Genomic DNA, 20,009 nt, shown 5'->3' with positions numbered 1-20,009 from the left:
CATATCACTCATGTTATCATGTGTCATAGCATGGTGATGCTGCTGTCCTTACTGTGGCAGTGAGTGGGTTAAAGCTGACAGTTTGAGCGTCCTATCAGTGCTGCGCAGTGTGTGTGTGTGTGTGTGTGTGTGTGTGGCAGTTTGTCATCCTGGCAGCAGGACACACTCCATGAGAAACAGCCCTCTCTCTCTCTCTCTCTCTCTCTCTCTCTCTCTCTCTCTCTCTCTCTCTCTCTCTCAGACTCGTTGCTGCTTCTCGGGTGAACTGTTTGTTTAAAAGAGCCTCGCGGATATTTCAACTCAAACCAGAGGAGTCCCGAGTGTGTGTGTGTGTGTGTGTGTGGGTGCGTTTCTTTTTTTACACTTGGTGGAAACGAAGCGCCGCGTGCTGCAGATTTCACCGGCGATAACGAGCGCAAAGCACCGGGGAGACACGAGACACGGTAGGAGATCTGTGTGAACGCCGTGTGTGTGTTTGTTTGCGTGCGTGTTGTCCTACGTACGTGTCCACTCCACACTCCGTGGACTCGCCTCCCGTGACTGTTTGAAAGTGGCTGCAGTGCGAGTGTGTTTTTCCTGAAGTTGTGGGGAAACACTCAGTGGCTCCACGCGTCTCCTCTGTTGTTGAGCGTCAGTTACAGTTACTCTGTGTGTGTGTGTGTGTGTGTGTGTGTGTGTGCATCAGGGTTTGCTTTACAAGGTACATTCTCAAAAAACCTGCCCTTATAAACATTTTTGTTTGTTTTTCTCCCCCAAAAGATACTTTTCTCTAATATCTGTCATTAATGCTATAGGTAAATTCGTGATAGGACGATATGGACAAAAACGTTATTACACTTACAAAAGTGTTGATCATTGTAGTTGGTGTATTATAATTAAATATAAATTTGTGTTATAATTGTGGTTTTAACATTCTTTATGGACAGAAAACAACAAACACAACAGAGAAACCTCTATACAAATCTCAAGTCAAACATTTTTGTGATCATTTACATAATTGATTATCTGTCAATCAATTTCTCCATGAATCAATTAGTCATTGGTCCATAAAATGTTGAAAAATGTTGTTTAGTGTCTCCCAAATCTTAAAATGATGCTGTTTTCAAATGTCAAAGTGCATAAACAATATATATATATATATATATATATATAAATATATATATATATATATATATATATATATAATACTCCTTGTTCTATTGTGTTATATACTGTGATTGAGTTATTGGCCGGCCCTCGTCCACTATGACTTTGATGCCATACTATGATTACATTTCTGTCGGCCAAAAATAAATGTAAATCAATTTACCGTCCACTTCATCCCTAAATCTGATGGAAGAATAAATCCATCTCCACCATCATCGTCTGTTTATTGATGTTATGCTTTTGTTTTGTCTGCAGCCTCCTGGATGATGCTGGTTTTAATATAACGAAGGTTGTAGGACATCTTTCGTCATGTATTTATGTCGTGACTGATCCGTGATTTTGACTGTTCCAAGATTTGGACGAATGCTTTAAATGTCGTAACGGATGATTTTTAAATGAAGAGCAGACATTATGCTGCATTGCCACAGAATTAAAAACAAGTTAGGGCTGCGGTTAATGATTAATAGATTATGACAAAAAGAACAGTTTGTTAGTTATTTCTTGATGACGTCCTCAAATGCTGTTTTTTTTTTGTCAACACATGAAAGCTGTTAACTGTCATAGAGGTGCAGAGAAACAAGTCTTCACACTTAAGTTACGACCCAAACCAGTGACTCTATTATCAAAATAGGTAGGTGATTTATTCAGTAATTGATTAGTAATCCATAAACCACCGTAGCCTTAAATTCTGTGTGCGCATTCACAGTCTTGAAGTGAATCATTTTTTTTCGGACTTTGTAACAGGCATTTCTGTGTTGAAGGAATGATGCAAACCGCAGGTTGTCTGAGTGCATTCAGACTCTGCGCGCTGTCGCCTTTAGCCATCACCGTCACTCCGGTGTGTTTAAGAGCCCAGCTGTGAAAGAAACATTCCCTGAGGGGGTCAAAAAATGTGCAATATCTCTCCTGACAACCAAAAAACATGTCAAAGAGTGTGAGCGTCCTAAAGTCATGTCGAGCGTAAACGCTCAGGCCTCCTACATAGGGGCGAGATGGCTGCTGGTGTGTGTGCTGTTATTATTAGGAGCAGTGTGTGGTTATTAACCATCTCTTGACTGATTCCTGGTAATTGCTGCCTATTAGTTTTAATTAAAGGGAAGCAGGGATGCCTCGCCTCACGTTGCATTAGCCGCCTGTCGCCCCGAGGTCTCTCCATCGCTCTCACACCCCATAATCATGACCATGACATGAAAGACGGGAGAAGAAGTGCTTCGTCATCACCTGCTTTTTAACCTAACCACTTGCCCCTGGAATCATTAAACGTATGGCTTTGTTTTTGATCCGCTTTCTTTGTTATTTAAAAGTTTGGTGGATTAAATATTCCTTGTGGCTTGTGGTGGGTGAATAAAGTGCAACTTCATCCCTTCTGGCACAAGTAATCCCTTTAAAGCTGCATGCAGGTTTGGTGCAGAAAATAAGCAGGAAATGACATGTCAAATTTTGGAAGTCTAGACAGAGTTTGATCTGTTGGATTAACTGTGAGTGATGATGTTAGATGCAGTAGAGCTCCACAGTAAGATAAAAAACATCATATTGTGATTAAATTGACCAGTATTGTGACTGTGGCGTGATTCACGGTTGGTAGGAATCATCACTTTTGCATCTTAATCGTCATTTTCACACAATGTTGGAGACAATCAGCCCTGTTATTGCATCTTATTTTTGCATTAACATTTGATTTAGCATTCTGCAATTCTGATCATCTTGTTATTAATAGCGCAGCCCGAGGATGGTCACATGCTATCGTCGTTATGTCACAATGTGAGGTCAAGTTTTGACATTCCTTCCTGCTCTCCCTAATTTTTCCTTCCCCTCCTCCTGAAACATTACTTAAATTTAATTAAAGAAAAGTTAATTCTTGCCTGATTAAAGGTCTGCAGCCCAGATGTGTGTACGGGAGAAATGAGGGAATGAAAGTAGAAAATCTTAATTCCACTACTTAATACACTGCTCCTTCAATACTTCACTCGGTAGCTAGCATTACCTTCCTCTTTTTCCCTCCTTGTAATTACAACCAGGCTACACTCACCACAGAGCTAACATACTTACATCCAGTTATTCTGACTCCAAAATCAAGCTATGTTTCTGAGAATAATAGATTGGTGGCATTTTTTTGAGCCTTTGCTTGGTTCAGCTTAGTCCAGCTGTCAGCTTTTATTTTTGAAGAGAGACACAAGACCCTGCTTGTGTCTGCACAGACCGTCCTAGATGTCTCACCTGCCTGTCAGCGCTCAGCTCTGGTGTGTACACACACACACACACACACACACATACACACAGAGAGTGTTGAGGCTAAATTCCAGACTACACAAACTCTTGGGTGCACATGTATGCTGCAGTGGAACAGACCTTATTCTTGCATCATTGTTTTCATGCTTAATCCCTATTAAACGTTCCTGTTTCCGTGTCGTCCCCCCCCCGCGTCAGTTCACTCTCCTGACAGCTGTGGGAGACATACTAATGACTTCATCTGGACTTCCAGAGTTATTCTTCCTCTCCTCCTCCCCCCTTTCTCACCCACACCACCTCCTCCTCTTCCTCCACCACCCCCTGACCCGGCGAGGCTGTCATGCTCATGTTTCTCCGCTCGCTCGCTCGCTCATGTGGAGGTGTCACAGACCGCATTGGTCACATACACCGCATGTCTTTCGCTCGGGGGTGGGATAGGAAAAACAGGCCAGTGTGATGCATCGCTCGGTGCTCAAATGCAAGCACGTCCATTTTGCGGCAAAATACTTTTCAGGGGTCATGGCATGGTTGAAATGGAATGTGTGTGTGTGTATACGTCGGCTTTTAATGGAAAAAACAGACTAATCATTTTATATGGACATAATAGAATAATTCACTTGCATACCTTATTTAGTTCATTATGTTGTTTCATTATTATGTTTTCCTTAATTTAGCATTTTGGGTGTCTGATCACAGGTGTATGCTTTTTCCATAAGGATACCCAAACAGATTAGTAGTCAATAATTGGCTGATCATTAACGGGAAAGAAATAAAAAGATCAAAATGCACCTCCTTATATACCAGAGCTAGTTTTTTCATAGTTTAGAGCTTAAAGGTTCATTATGTAATAAATCTAAAGCAACTGGCCATAAAATCCTCCTAATATGTCACAGAGACTCAGGAATAATGTTCATATAACAAACTGAACTCACCAACAACAACAGTACAGACAAAATATTTGCATTAAAAAACATGTTTTGCAGACTGCAAATCATGTTTATGTTTTGACATCATGTTTTGGCATGTGGCGCCACCTACCGCCGTCTACCAATCATTGCAGTCGGTAGAGCCTCAGCTGCCGAGCAACCACGGTTTGCCAGTTATGTCAGAAAACGAAACCTTAAAGACCTCAGTGTTTTGAATTTGAATCTAGTAACCGTTTTTGGCCACATTCATTACATATGGCACCTTGAAATATTCTACATTAGCAGCACATTGTGTGACATTAATGTAAGGAATCACGAAAAGAGAGAATAAACTATTAAAACAATGATACTCTTTCATGAGAAAGCAGATATTACAATTGTGGTGTGGGATTGTCTGAGATTAGCAGCACCATAGCCATGAGCGTTTTCCTTCCTTTTGACCGTTTCTCCTGCCAACTATGTTGGGTATGTGATTGAAATTCTCCCTCTGGTGATGTTATACATGTGAGTTACTGGACACTGATATACATATAAACATATAGGAACTAATTTATTCCGTGGTTAAATTGTTTTCTTAGTTAATTAGTGGATCATTAACATCCCTAATATACTATATGTGTAAATAAGTAGTATCTCGTATGTTGGGCTACTGACAACTCTGCATAACACCTGAGACCAGAGCTGAGAGTAGGAGTGTGACCTGTGACTCACTCTCATGTGACAAAAGATTAATATATGACAGGAAATGGCTGCACAGGACATTAGTAATCAGTTTAGCTCTGCAGCATCTGAAACACCGTTCACGTCACCAGCCTCCACTTCAGCGTCTTATCTCTAGATGGCATCACAGATGGCACAGAGTCTGAGCTTGATGTCCACATGCATCAGAAAGTGAGTTATTCACAACACGGTAGCCTGACGCAATCGCGTGACGTTTGTAAAGCAGTTGCAGCTGTGATCCTCCACAAACACATTATTTCTCTTCAGCTTACTTCTAGAAATAGATATGTGTGGACAGGAAAAATAAGTCAAGCAAATTGTGCAAGTGAAGATCTCAACCACAGTATGAAACGCCGTAGGGCTTTTCACACTTTTCATACAAATATGAATTGTAGCACAAAGTGCTTAACACAATAAAATCATCCTCCCCATCCCAACCCCACCCCCTCTTACTTAATGCTTTGATAGCCTATTATAATTGATGCCCTAGCTAAAAATAAAATAAACAATCAGTTCATTCTCATCATACTTAGTAGAGCAGAAAAGAATTGGCCGTATAATCTGTAAGCATGTTGAGCCATAAAAAACACACACATTTGAATAATCATTTAATCTTTTTGGTTGTAAAACCAAAATAATACAATTAATAATAATTTGTTCTTCAATTTTCAGTGTTCATAGAGCATAACTTTTAGCCGCACATAGTGGAATTTATATACTGTAGGTGAGCTATTCTTAAAAAAAAGTTTAAAAGTAACTTTAAAGTCTTATTTGGATTACATAATTATGCATTTCACAGTGTTCAGCCACGCTCTTGTCTTTAGCTCACATTGTTTGGAGGCTTTTCAATTGATTATTTCCATTAGTGATTGATTAAACTGCTCTATGATAATTGTTTTCATAAGTGGTGACATAAACACTTGTTGGTGGAGCCCAGTTTGAAAACGGAAACACATGCACAGGTCAGATTTATTGAAATCAGTTGAAAGCAAACATCTGCCAAGTCAGGCAGTTTACTCCTGCAGTGTCAAAACAATAATATTTCCCATCAACATGGGAGATTGGTTTAAGGACACTTGAGCACATGGAGGAGCAGATGATCGAACCACTGACCTTCTGTTTAGTGGAAGTCCTTCTTCACCTCCTGAGCCACAGCTGCCCACTTTCCCCCATCTAATGTAGCCTTAATGACGCCACTGTGGGTCTGTAATTTGGGCTCAGTTCCAGCACAGCTCACCCTGACCCCGCATTACCTGAGAAACACACCTCGGGCTGTGTTTGAAGTGCATCAAGCATGAAGCAAATCACACATGCTTTTTTTTTTCTCTCCTCTCTTTTTTCCCCCCTCTGCTTCACTAAAATAACACACAGAATGTCATTTGCACACTACGGTCTACTTTGAGAGTTCTGTAGTGAAAGAAAAAAAACCACCAGGGCTGAAACTGTAGCAAAACAAACCTTTTCTCAACCTGAAATCATTGTTTTCTACAAAGCTACTGAATGCAGGACCGTCCCATGCTTTGTAATGTACAGTTTATGAACACCACCAGTTCTAATCAGGTCTTTTTCATGCCCCATACAATAAGATTGGTTTTTGAAAACTTCAATTCATAGGTGTCCTTTTCGGTTTGTTTTTTTGTGCAACCTGTATTACTCCAACACATGTGTGCCAGGAAAAAAAATCCATTAAAGGCAAAATTGTTTAGTCTGGTAAATCTCTCTCTTAATTTCTTTGAAAACTACAATGTGAGACTGCATCTCGGTGAAGTTTTGGTCAGTTTTGGTTATTTTTCACTCTCTGATGACGTCTTTCGGTGTGTCAGTTTAGTGCCAAACTGGATATTGCTACCCAAAATGTTTATATAAAGCCATTAATGCTATTTTTTTTGCTTTGTGTAAAGTGTGAACAGTATCAGTATATAGATAGATATATAGATAAGATTGTGGTATTGTTATTGGACATGAAACAGTGGTTTGGCGCTGTTTTAGGAACAGTCAATCAGAGCACATAATCTTTAACGTACCTTTCTTACTTTTAAGAAGTATCATCTGCTCAAGGATTTTTGATCAATGTTTACGTTACCTCGCATGTTACCAATTCTCCTGCTCTGATAATCCTGACATTTTCCTCTTGTGTTTTTTTCTTTTCTTTCCAGAGGAGTGACAGTGTCCCTGCCGGGCCGACTGGGAGAGGACCATGGCCCTGAGTGATGTGAGCGTAGACCATCTGGCCCTCAGTAACGGAGGCCACCATCCTCTGAGTGCCAACGGGACCGCTGCCCCCCCAAATAACATTACACTTGTCAGCAACAACCAGGATCCTCTCACAGCTTCCTCTAGCAGTGATGGAGATGAACATGTGACTGTGAAGGATGTATCGTCTAAAGCTCACCAGAAACCGCAAAGATCACTTGTTGTCCAGAGAACAAACAGACCAAGCCAAAATGGCGGCGTGGTCAAACAGAACGGCTCCACGAGGAACCTTTCTCCATCCTCTGTCCCCGTCTTAAATTCTTCCTCCGTCGCTGTCACCGAATCGCAGAGGCTGGCCAGCCGCCACATGCCCTCCACGCACTCCACGCCCTCCTCTTCACCACCTCCTCACCAGCCTCCGCCAGTTTGCTGCCAGCACTGTCACGTCCACTCCACCCTCTGCTGCCCCTGTGGACAGCAGGATTGTCCACTCTTTCAGAATCCAGGCACAGGCACGGGGCCTGGCTCTGTCCCTCCTCACCCTGGGACCACTTCCTCCTGCCCTTGCTGCCTCTCTGCCTGCACTTACTCCCACCCTCATCCCCATCCTCCTCACTCATCCTCCCCTCTGTGTCTCCATCACCACCATCACCAGCGATGGCAGGAGCACCTCCAGAGTCATACACATACCACAGGAATCAGGTACGGGAAAGGGAGGGGACGTCATTATGATGTATGATGGTTGACTGATATTGGATTTTTTTTTAGTTAACAGCACAAACAAGGCTATTAATTGGGAAGTTTCCTAAAGGGAAAAACATTAGAAATGAAAGACTGTCAGCCACTACAATTTACAAGGCCAATATTCATGACAGAGTAAAAAAACACAAAACTTGACAATGTTTAATTAACGATTGCAGTAATCAGTACTGCATCTACTGCATCAGTACTGCATCTATTTTTGGTGGCAGCAGCAGCAGCACGTATTTGTTCAGTGGACTGCATTTATGTTTTCAGAAGCACTGAAATGTACTAGTTTGAGTGAACTTGCTAGTACATTTGCAGAGGTATTGACAATTCTGGGGGTCATGAAATGGACCTCATAACAGGCTGTGGACCCTGCATTACGAACAGTAGCTCTCATGTGCTGGAGTTTAATTTTGTTTGTTTTTATGGAGTGGAGAATTGCCCTTAACAGTTGATTTGGTTATTAAACATCAGGAGAAAATCACAATTCTAGAAAAAGTGGCCTGGACCCATAATATGAGCTTGGCCTGCTACTTTAACCTTTTCAGATAGTCACACAGAGCTAGTGCAAACATTAACATGCAGTATTTCAGTTGCCAGCAAGTGATTTGGCGTCCTACCTTGTGGCCGAGGGGACATTTTGCTTCAAAATCACGTAGTTTCATTGAGGTATGACATATTTTAGACATTATAGCCTTCTCAGCCCCTTTTAGCTCTTGACATATCTGTAAACGGTTTATGCAAGTAGCAAGCTAGCAGCATCCACATGAAGTGCAGAGGCAGCACAGCAGTTGGCCATTATTGGAGCCAGGGTCCATGGATACAGAGTAAAATGGCCTACGTATCACAGCCAAATTTGACCATTTGGTCATAGACTCCTGGAAATATGTATGATCAATGACAGACAGCCGTTGACAAGCAGGAGACTAGTTTTAAAGAATTTGGTCGTGTACCAATTGACCAACTAGTGCAAGTTTGAACCTGTAGAGTGACCTGTTGGACATGTCCTTAACAGACAGACAGACGGACAAACACGCCTTGCATTCAAGGGTACAGACCCTCCTGGCTACAGGGATACAACCATCTAAAGCAAAGTTTATCCACACGATGAGAGAAGAGTTCTGTAAGTTGTTCTTGAAATTTTGCAAGACCTACATTCAGGCGCACACATGTGCTCACATGTGGCGACCATGCCTTCTCCAGTCGAAGCAGAATGTCAGCATTGAACTCCTTTGGTTGGCAAACTCCTCTTCCTTTCCTCAAGTGATCCATTTTTAGTGAGTTGGTTCTTTCTCTTTTACTCCGAAACCACAGGCCTTCCACCGCATCTGAAACTGGAACCATTTAATGCCTTGCATAATCATTTGCATAATCCTGTATTTACCATCTCCACAGAGAAGGGGAGGCAGGAGGTGAAGGCTTTGCTGAAGTAATTATTTACTTATGTCCGCTTTTTTTTTAATGGTGGCGGAATCTGCGAGATGAGACCTTATTCCTTGTTACTTCTCATCGTGGAATTTTCCTTAACTCAAATTAAGTCGGGTCTCCCCTCATAACTGTTTCATTAGAAAGAGGGACGTTGTGGGTGGCGTTGAAAGATGAGGTTTGTGTAGCCACAGTGGGTATGTACACCAAACCTGGTGTGCACACATTAAACCCTGGGTGGGCAGAGACTGAGAGCCAAAACAGTATTGTGTTGCAGGCTTTTATTTGCCTTCACGAGCATCTTCTCCCTGCCCTTTGCTATTTAAAGTTTTCTTCCCTCAGTTTTGACTCTATTAACACTCATTCTGTCTTCATTTTAACCCCCCCCCCCTCTCTCTCTCAGTCTGTCTCTCCTTCCTTCGTCTCTTGTTCCACATCAGAATGGAGAGCAGATGTGGCGTGGGACGTATGCGTCGCTAATGTTGAACTGCACTCTTATTTACTAAACAGGTCCCTCTTGTTCAGCGATGACAGGTTTGAATTACAGGGACTGGGTTTTGCTCCAAGACTGCATCCACAACCCCCTCCCCCTTCCTGTATAGTGCTGTTTTGTGTGTGTGTGTGTCTGAATGGGTGAATGTAGGAAACAATGTGTGTGCCTCTGTTGTGTAGACCTAAACAAAAACCTTGAGACTTGAGTCTCATTCTTACTTCAGCCCACCTCCAAAATATTTAGCCCTGCCATAGTTTTCAAGTAGATGAAGCTTATACACCCCCTTCTTCTTTCTCTCTCTCTCAGACACACACACGTGCGCAAACTTATTTCTAATAACCTGATAATGTGAGGGTATGGAGTCAGACGAGATGGTGTCAGATATTGTGATCTGCCTCGGGGCTGTGATTTGCCAGATTAGCTGAGGGATTACATCTGTGATCACAGCACACTTACACGTTTCACACACACACACACACACAGTAATAAGTTGAAACATTAGCTCTTCGGGGAGACCTTTTTATGTGTGTTGGGGAATTTTCATGCCTCCGTTGTCAGCTTCAGAAAACATTAATCCATTTATCAAGATCAACTCGATTTTGCCGTCACTTCCTACATTTTCTATTTTGAGAAGGATCAAAAGCCGCTGGGTCTTGGAAAGTTGTGAGGCACAACTCGGCAGTTTCTCTAAAACATCTTAAAAAAACAAAATACAAATTCAGGCATCCATCGTATATCTGTCTCCTTCTCTCGTTCCCTGCATCTGTTAAAACATTAGGAACCGGTCTGTGTCTCTGCTGAAAGATCTCACAGCCATTTCATGTGTATTATTTAAGATCGGAAAGGGTGTCCTTGGGATGTCGGCTGTTTGGCCCGGGTCAGTTCAGTGTGTGCTGTTTAAAGGCCTCAGGTGAAAGCTTTTAAACTGCTGTGGAAATGGTTGGACCCTGTTGCCTCTGCGCTTTGGCCTGTTCTTTGAGAACTTTCCTGTAAGCTCCGAGTCTCAACCCACAGCGGAGTTAACATAAATGCTAAATTTAGCTTCTTAACCCCCCCCCCCCCCCCCCAACAATGGGGACTAGTTCTCTGATTCAACTTTTTTTGGACGACAACCAAACGCTGCTTTTGAGCAAAGTCCATTGTATGCAATTCAGACACGTTAATCTGGAGTGAAGTATGCACACTTGGATCAGAGCTATAGTTTCAAGACTGTACTTGGGGGTTTAAGTGCACACTTGTCAGTTGTTGGGGACCAGAATGAGATTATGAGTAGCTTTAGGGCATTTGCGTTTCAACTAACCTGCTTCTACCTGCACAAATGACCCCACGACAGCTCACTGCCACTCAACCATCCAGGGTCAGGTTGAGAATTTAACCTCAATCTCGGCTCTCCTGTAGCAAAGTGTTTCTGCCGCCCTCACCAGTACCTCCTGCAACACTTCTAGTTGTTTATGACGTCCACAAGTTTAGTTTATATTCATGTCTTTTCAGATTGCGAGAATTCCTTTGCCTCCCTCCCTTCTTCCCTCCAATGCTGCCCAAGGAAAGGTCAGCTTTTATGATCGTGAGCAAGTGAGAAAAGTGTATTTGAAGGCGCAGGTGGTTTGGTTGCTACGACACATGGGAGAAACTGTATGAAAACCTGGCAGCTCTAAAGCACTGAGCGGTCCATCATGTGTAATTTTGCAACCTTTTATCAGTTGGATGTGGCCAAATATTTGATGCTGGACGTGTGACGATGTGCGCACTGTATTGACCCTCTTGTGCTTCATGTGGTGCGCAGCCTTTCATTGTTATTCCTTTGTTGTTTTTGCCAAATAATATCAATCTCCAGATTTACCATTTGTCTTATATTCCTTTTTTCCCTTGTTCCATTGTGTGCCTTGATCTCTTGCCTCCTGTAAGTCAACAGTAAGGGTGCATCTGTAAGTGATCTCTGTGTGCTGTATTATTGGGTGTCGCACGATATCAAGAACCTTGACTGTAACTTTGGGGCAGGTGTTTGTGTTGCCTGTGTTTGTAGAGACTTAGCTGCTTGGAATTTTTTGATGAGGTACTTGTTAGGCCCGGGTCATCCTTTCACTTTCCGCGTCTGCAGAGACCCATTTCACATTTCTGCATTTGCATACAGGCATGCGGTTCCGTTCATACCAGCCGAAGGTCCACAGCAGTAGAGCTTTCCACTCCTGCATACTGAAACTCATATTCTATTCCAGTAACGGCAATTTCTCACCTGGAGTTTGTTCTTTTTTATGTCATTTTATTCTTTGAGTGCTGAGTATGTTTTATGGTTACTGGGGACCACCTCACATAATCTTGAGTGTTTTTTGACCAAAACAAGTCTACCTATTGGTAGGAGGGGTGTGGGCTGTGCCCAGTGGCTGAGTCAGCGAGATACGTGGTGTGACAGCGACAAAATCAAACGGGACACAACAGACATCAGAGGACATACACCTCTTTTTTTCCATGCTAGGTTTCTCTTTGAGCTTTGTATGAGAAGAGACTGTAGGCGTTTGCCTTGACTTCCATTGGATGTTTAAACTCCCTTCCCATTGCAAGGGAGTGATGTTTTTCTATAATTCAAGTAGCTGACTGTTGTGAGTGGAGCCTGTATAGCTCCACCCTGACCATATCTTACCTTTATACCCCAAGGGAAGGGTGCCAAAGAATGGAACAGTTGGAGCTGGATATCGTGGTATAGATAATGGAAATGCAAAAATATATGTACCATACTGTGCCAAACTGACCCGTTCCACTCAGTGGAAACACTGCCAACATGCAAAGCAACACTTTAGGTGATTTTACCGTATACACACAGACACAAACTGTTCACATCTGTTTGGGATCCCCTCCAACTTGACTCATTTCACCTCATGCATACCTCTACACAGGATCAACAGAGGTAGGTCATATTGTCAGAAGGAGCCTTTTCTTCCCTCAGGCGACCTTTCATCACCTGCTTTTGACAGTTGAAGGCTTTTACACTAATATTTCAGGCATTTAGCCGAGTTTCTACTTCAGAGCAAGTAATAATGAGTGTAACAGCAAATTAAGCTGCTGCAGTCAATGTTATTTGTCTGTCACTGCAGAAATATCATGGATGAGACTAAATTGGCGCATAAAGAGGTTTAGGGAAACACCAGTTTACATATATATATGTTTAAGAATTTACTGATATTTCATGGGCCAAACTGCCAAGCAATAAACTAGCAGCACATCTGAGTGTGTGTGTACGTAACTGTATACATTAATGGTTCTCTAATACATGTTTTCTGCTAAGTTAGTGGATTAAGGTGCGCATTGCTGCAGTTACTACCACAGTTACTTGTGTGGTGCAGCAGTGAAAAGGGTCCCCCAGTGTTTTGCTGTGTCATGTTCTGTTATGCATATATCGGTCTTGTGGTTTACGAAAAATGTATATCATGAGAAAATAAATACCAGTTTTTTGTATGAACGGGTATACTGCTCAGCACGAAGGACACATAAAACATTAAGCTAAACCAGTGTCACAGTGCATTTGGTACAAATCTCTGTCCTCGAATTTTCCAGTCAAAGTCCAGAAGTATATCCCACAGAACAGCTGTGGAGGGAATTGAAGATGACAGACTCCTCCAATTCAATCTGTCTGGGTTTATAATTTCAAACCTGGTGTCGAAAGCTTGTGGAGACTTTCATAAACAGCATTTATAGTAACTGCCAAATGGATTTCTTTTTCTTTTAGGTTTGGAAAATTAAGATTTTAGTCTAGATTGGATCTTTCTCATCCTCTGTTGTATTTCCTGCTTCTCTCTGTGGCTTTCCTGTACACCTCTCTGTCATATGGTATCATCCCTGAGTACGAAGCAAAGCCCATAAAGATGGCCATCCCAGATCAAAGTCCCATGTTGTCCCATAAAGCATGATCAAAGCCTGTATTGAACATGGCATTGACATAATTTCTCATAAGATGGCCGCGCAGCTAGTCAGGCCTCAGCTGCTGCTGTCACTGTTGGCTGGTTAAAATTACTTTCGCACTTTGATCGGGATAAACTACTACATGTGTCCAGACTGTGGCTACATGTGTGTGGTTTTGTAGGGCTTAGTTTTCGTTCATCTGGCCAGGTTGTATAGAGTAGACTAGCTCAATGATTGGACTGTTTGACTGCTGCTTTGTAAGAATTTGCAATATTCAATAATATTAAGTTAATGGATTTTTGTTGCTTTGAACCATGACAGACAAGTTCAGGCTTTAAGTCGCAACTAACCATTTGTTTTCAACCATTGATCAGTTACACATTTCATTTGTAATTTGTAAGTCAGCATTGCATATCTAAATAAAAACCAAAGAAACATGCTTATTTTAAGTCCTAAAGTGTTGTGCTTTCCCTTTAAGAGAGTCAAGGCTCAGTGCATTCATCCTGAACAGGAGCTGTTTGTCCCTGTGGCCTCAGGAGCCTCCAGGTAAAGAAGATGAAAAAAAAATGTGGGCCAATGTGAACAAGCCTTTCCTCTTCTTCCACATGAACTCACAGAAAACATCACTACCACCCACTAAAATAATTGAACCAGATGCACCACATGTAATTCAAACCATTCCATCCAACATGTGAATTACTGGTTCTCAGTATACGTATTTGGGAATCCTCAATGTTTTGACTATCACCACTGTACTTAAAGATATACTGTATAATTGACACAAAACATTAGAGTGTTAGACTTTATCATTTGACCAGATTTCAAAAAAATAATACACAAATTGTAGATTTCCCCTACTTCCCTGGTCACCTTAGATTTTTGTGCAACTGATTATGACTTTCAACTACTATTAAGTTTCAGAATTGATTAATCTATCAATATGTGAGTTAAAGCCTTCCACATATTGGATACTTGGGGCTGTACAGGTCAAGTCTCACAGTCACACAGACTCTTTAAAATAAACCTCGTTTTGAAAGCTACACATCCTCTGATTGTATCTGTACACAGTATTTTAGCATCTCCACATCAGGACAACAGCTGTTGACACAGAAATACTTCAGACGTGTGGATATGATATGTGTGGAAAAAACCTTTTGTGTTTTCTACATAAAAGATTTGACTCCAGGCCTTATATTCTCTTCTTTATGCCATATGCCAAGAAAAATGGGTGAGTCAGAAATGAAGCTGCCATTTTCCTCTGTGACTTTGTTTTACAAAATGTTCTTATACTCAACTTTTCTTGGATGCAGAATGCAGGCATGTGTATATTACTTGAGACAAGTGCAATGGCTTTGACTATGACATATTCTCTGGCTTGTGCACAAAAATGGGGGCTAAAACAAAGTGAGGGCGCACCAGAGTGAAATATTGCGGAAAACGGGGTTCATATGTGGGTACGACATGTTTTATATCACTGGGTTTTCACTGGAATGTACCTGTGGTACATGCAGCAGATTGAATCTGACACATATATATATATATGTATATATTTTTTCAAAAACAAAAGTCAAGTTCAAACTAATTCCAGCTGGGATGATATTCAATCAAACTAATTTTAATACAATCCAAAGACCATACCAGCAGCAGCCTGACCAAACGGTACAGCTGATGTTGCTCCATTATCTCACTTCACCGCCATAATTAATTGATCAACTGTGGTCGGTAACATTCTGTCTACCTGCGACGATACTGAAAAAAGATAAAGTGCATCCAAAGGTCCCTGTTCCACTACATACAGCGAGTTTTTATGGGAAGGCTGATGGGAGGGAGTGCACTGTTTCTGTTGCTTTATAATTCATTACATAAGCAACATTTTGTGAAGTTAATCTCAGAATGTTCCTGTTGTGACTCTGCCGTCATCATTACGTCTGCTGGCCTCAGGTCTCCTGAAATGATCCCACTCAAAACAGCTTCTAATTTCATTTTTGTCCCATGTCCCCTTCATTAGATACAGTTGATCCAATGATCTCATGAGGCCAGAGCAACTGTCAGCAGCAGCAGTAAGCATTTATATCACCAGACAATACCCCGCAGTCATCCTGTCCTCAGATGACCCACAAAAACCACAAAAGAAAGTACTGTAGATTGACACCGTGTTATGTGATCAGGTAATAATAGAGTAAGAAAAGTTCTGCTGAAAATCGGCCTTTTTGTAGTCCCTCTTTGTCTGTGCATGACATCAAAGGATGTTGGAAGGGAATCCGTGGCAACACAAGTATTGTGGCAGCAGTGTGTTTACTGTTTGTGGTATCTAGACGAAATTTCAATGATTGACAGTGAAATTCGAGTGACCATTTTTAGCTTTGAAGTCGCTTGAATTGGCTGAATGGGTCAGTATTCGTATCCTTTTTCGCCTTCGGGGACAGTTAATCACAAGCTGTACTCGGTGCAGTGTTCGTTCAAGCTCTGCACCATTTCCAATCATTGTTTTCCTGTTTTTTTTAATATATAATTTTCAGCCAATTTCAACGTTTCATGCATCAAAAAGGTTTTTTGTAGTTGTTGAAATATTACATTTCGACTGTTTCAGCCCTTATCATAGACAGGCAAGGTAGAATGAGGCAAGAAAACTGCAGGAGTTACTCATTACTGAATGTAAACAAATACTCAGCATTTCCAGTTGCATTTTTTTAGGGAAATGCACATACTGACGTGTTGCCTTCACTTTAAACACTTCCTTTGACATAACATATTTTAATTCAAGCTGCTGTCAGCATGGCAAACTTTTGTCCAACTGCTGTTAGCATTCCCCTCCCTGCTCCTTGCACCAAATCATGCACATTTTTAGTGTTGTTGGCTTTTATTCTCTGACAAACAGCCTCACCCCTTCAAGCAGAGAAGACTGCCTCTTTGTTGTGGCTCCTGACTGGATGAAGAATTGTGGGATACTGGAAAATGTTCGACTAGATTTATTGTTGGAGCCTTACGATTGACGAATCAAACACTCTAGATCAGTGAGTGGTTTACCATATATTTTAAAAATAGCAGTGTTTAACTAATGGCCAAATCACTGATCTTATTTTATTACAGTACCTTAAGTTTTAGAGAGTAACACACTTTCTCAAATAATTGGCTTTTGTATGGTGGGGCTCTGTGCTGGGCTGAGAAAGATGTTACTGTGTACTGCAGTTCATGAAGTTCTTTGGTTTTTTGTGTCTCATCCACATTCCTTCTCTGTGTTCACTGCTGTGTTAATCTTGTTGCACTACTTTATCAAGCAAAGGGCTGTGGGAGGGAGTGAAGGAGTCTTTGGTGCAGAAGCAGGTGTAAACTATCAGTTCCACCATTGGAGGTCTTCTCGGAACGCCCGCTGATCTCATTGACCACACATGACCACTTAAGGTTGACTTGCTCGCAGTGAAGTGTAAGGTTTGCTGGGTAAGAAGGAGTTCTGGATTGAGATTTTCTGCCCAGGCACTTCCATTCTGCACTCTTGCACCCCCACCTGTAGATACCGGCCATCTTTAACTCTGAATTAGCACAACCCTTCCCTGTGCACAGCACTGGGGCTGTGAACTTGAAATCTTAAAGATGAGAGGTAGGCCAGCCCTAATAAAGGCGTCACGCTGACTGACAGCTTGTAACTATTGGCTACAGTGCTGAAGTCAAGTGTGGAATTTGTGCAAGCCCATATTTCACCTCCAAGAATTTAAGGGAATGGCAGGTACAACCAGAAAAGGCCTTGATGCAGCCATCCCAAAAAAAATAAAAGGCATCCCTCCCCCCGACACACAGACATGAGAGCCATATTTCACTGCTGTAGAATATAAACATGATAAAACTAGATTATAGGCTTGCTATGAAATTAATCACACAAAAGCAAACAGTCTCTAGTTTAAGCTCAATGTTTATGCTGTCTTTATCTCAGTCTGAACATAGAGTATTTCAAATTCTCTTTTGTGTCACCCTTAACATGACACACGACAGCCTCAGAACTGGTACCAATATTTCTGGCAGTACTCACTTGTCCTGCAAAGTAAAATAAACGGCGCTATGATTACAGCAGTATATGGAATATCATACCCGTTTCTAGGATTTCTCCACTACAACTTGACCGGGCGATTGTTTGGAGAGTGATATGATGCTCCGACATCGTTCCTGCATTTATATTTGTGTGCATTTTCTCGATTCATTGAGTACTTTTTTGGTCCACAAAATATCTGAACATTTTGCTTATTTCTTGTTTCCCAAACCTTGACATGATGATGTTCTTAAATGTTATTTTGTCCACAAAATAAAATCTGAACAGCCAAAATCTTCTGTGGTTTTAAAGAAAATATTCACATTTAAGTACACTCTTAGAAATAAAAGAGCTAAGTAGAACCATATAGGGTTCTTCGGCTTAGGTAAGGTAGAACCTTTTTGGAGGGTTCCACCAAGAACCCTTTTAAAACTCTTTATTCGGCAAAGGGGTTTTAAAGGGTTCTCTGGATCAAAATGGTTCTTACTGGAACCATTAGTGTTACCAAGAACCCTTGAAAAACCCTTTCTTCGGGAAAGGGTTTTTCAGAAGCAAATGGTTCCAGGTAGAACCTCAGCCGTTGTAGAAGGATACTTTTGGAACCCTTATTCGTAAGAGTGTAGTGAAAAACTCAGAGAGCTTGTTTCGATGATTAAAAAGAACACTCCAACTGATCAAATCTATTATCAGAATAGTTGATTATTCATTTAGTAATTGATTAACAATTGATCAATTGTTGCAGCCCTGGTGCGGACAGCCTGAACAGGTCTGATTTGAGGAAAACAATCCAATTGCATGCAGTCTGAAAACAGCCAAAGAACTCAGATCTTAACCAAAGTATTTCACACACCGCTGCTTTAACCCGTCTGTGACCGTCCTGTCGCCGCCGCAGGATTTGGCATGCATACTTCTCATCTCATTACTTCTCATAACTCCTAGACCATTTGTGATATGTACAAAATTCAAAAGCTATAGACTGACAATCGGTCTAGATCTGTACACCGCCTTTTGCCCTACTTTCACCCTATGTCAGCTGAGATTGGCACAGCACCCCACACGACAAGACAAACATGATTGTTGCAGCTTTGAAACTGTTAAAGTTGCTAGGTTATTTCTAGCGCAGCCGTTTATAAAAGTCAGTTTCTGACTGTGATTCCAAGAGTCAATCATTTCCTCATGACACATTCACACCACGAGAGACATGAATTTGATGGACACACACACTTATGGTTTGACATCCAGCAACATCATGACGATGCTGATGATGTACACCAATGCAGCGACACTCAGACGTCTGTGTGTGTGTGTGTGTGTGTGTGTGTGTGTGTGTGTGTGTGTGTGTGTGTGTGTGTGTGTGTGTGTGTGTGTGTGTGTGTGTGTGTGTGTGTGTGTGTGTGTGTGTGTGTGTGTGTGTGTGTGTGTGTGTGTGTGTGTGTGTGTGTGTGTGTGTGTGTGTGTGTGTGTGTGTGTGTGCAGAACAGAAAGATGCGTAACATGCGTTTCCTCCACTTGTCACCGTTCTTCTGTGCAAACGTGTCTGCTTGTGTTTCCCTCCATGTGATAATGAGAGGTTAGTGTCCCCAGCTGACCTCCGTTTAAACTCTGTCTTTAAACAGCACAGCCTTGATCCGGTGTTTATTGGAGGCCCTGTTAGAAACATGATGCCCCGTGAATCACTAACACTCACTCCTGATTAGTGATGCAGCAGTGGCCCTTAGTTTTGATCCCAGAGGATTTTTTCCTCAAGAGTTCTAACATGAATTTTGCCCTGTCACATATTTGTGGTTAGAATGGTCTGAGTGAAGTGCATATGGGCTGCCCATGGCCAAGTGGAAGGGGATTGGACTTGTAAATGGAGGGGCACTGGTTCAAATCCCAGGACCGGCCAAAGGGTGGGGAGTCCCTGAGCAAGCCACCCAAACACCAAGCCCACTCTTTGTGTGTATGTACCCAGTTTGCTCAGTTGTTAAGGCTGTTAATTAATCATTATCAAATCAAACTGCCGATTGATTATTTTCTCAATTATAGATTATGATTGTTTGGTCCAGAAAATGTAGATCGATGTTCTCAAAAGTTGCTGATTTCTTTGTTATATGAAGCAAACACATCCAGAAAATATTCCCATTAAATATTCCCACTTGTTTTATTAGGAAACACTGATTAATCAATTATCAAAATCAGTAATCGATAAATAATCGACTTATCGTTGCAGCTC

At 41.7% G+C, this 20,009-nt stretch overlaps 1 protein-coding gene across 1 annotated transcript in view; it reads left to right on the top strand.

Annotated features, from left to right (window-relative positions):
* The first annotated feature begins 338 nt into the window (after positions 1–338).
* The window catches only part of disp1 (dispatched homolog 1), a 32,497-nt gene continuing 12,826 nt past the window's right edge, over positions 339–20,009 (top strand). The window contains 2 exon segments of the mRNA XM_083898500.1: positions 339–443; positions 7,178–7,916. Coding sequence (XP_083754626.1) covers positions 7,219–7,916 — 698 coding nt within the window. The 5' untranslated portion in view covers positions 339–443; positions 7,178–7,218.

Source organism: Microchirus variegatus (assembly GCF_963457635.1).
Source record: "Microchirus variegatus genome assembly, chromosome: 12".
In the NCBI taxonomy this organism is placed as follows: Eukaryota; Metazoa; Chordata; class Actinopteri; order Pleuronectiformes; family Soleidae; genus Microchirus; species Microchirus variegatus.
This window is presented reverse-complemented; position numbering and strand designations above follow the sequence as displayed.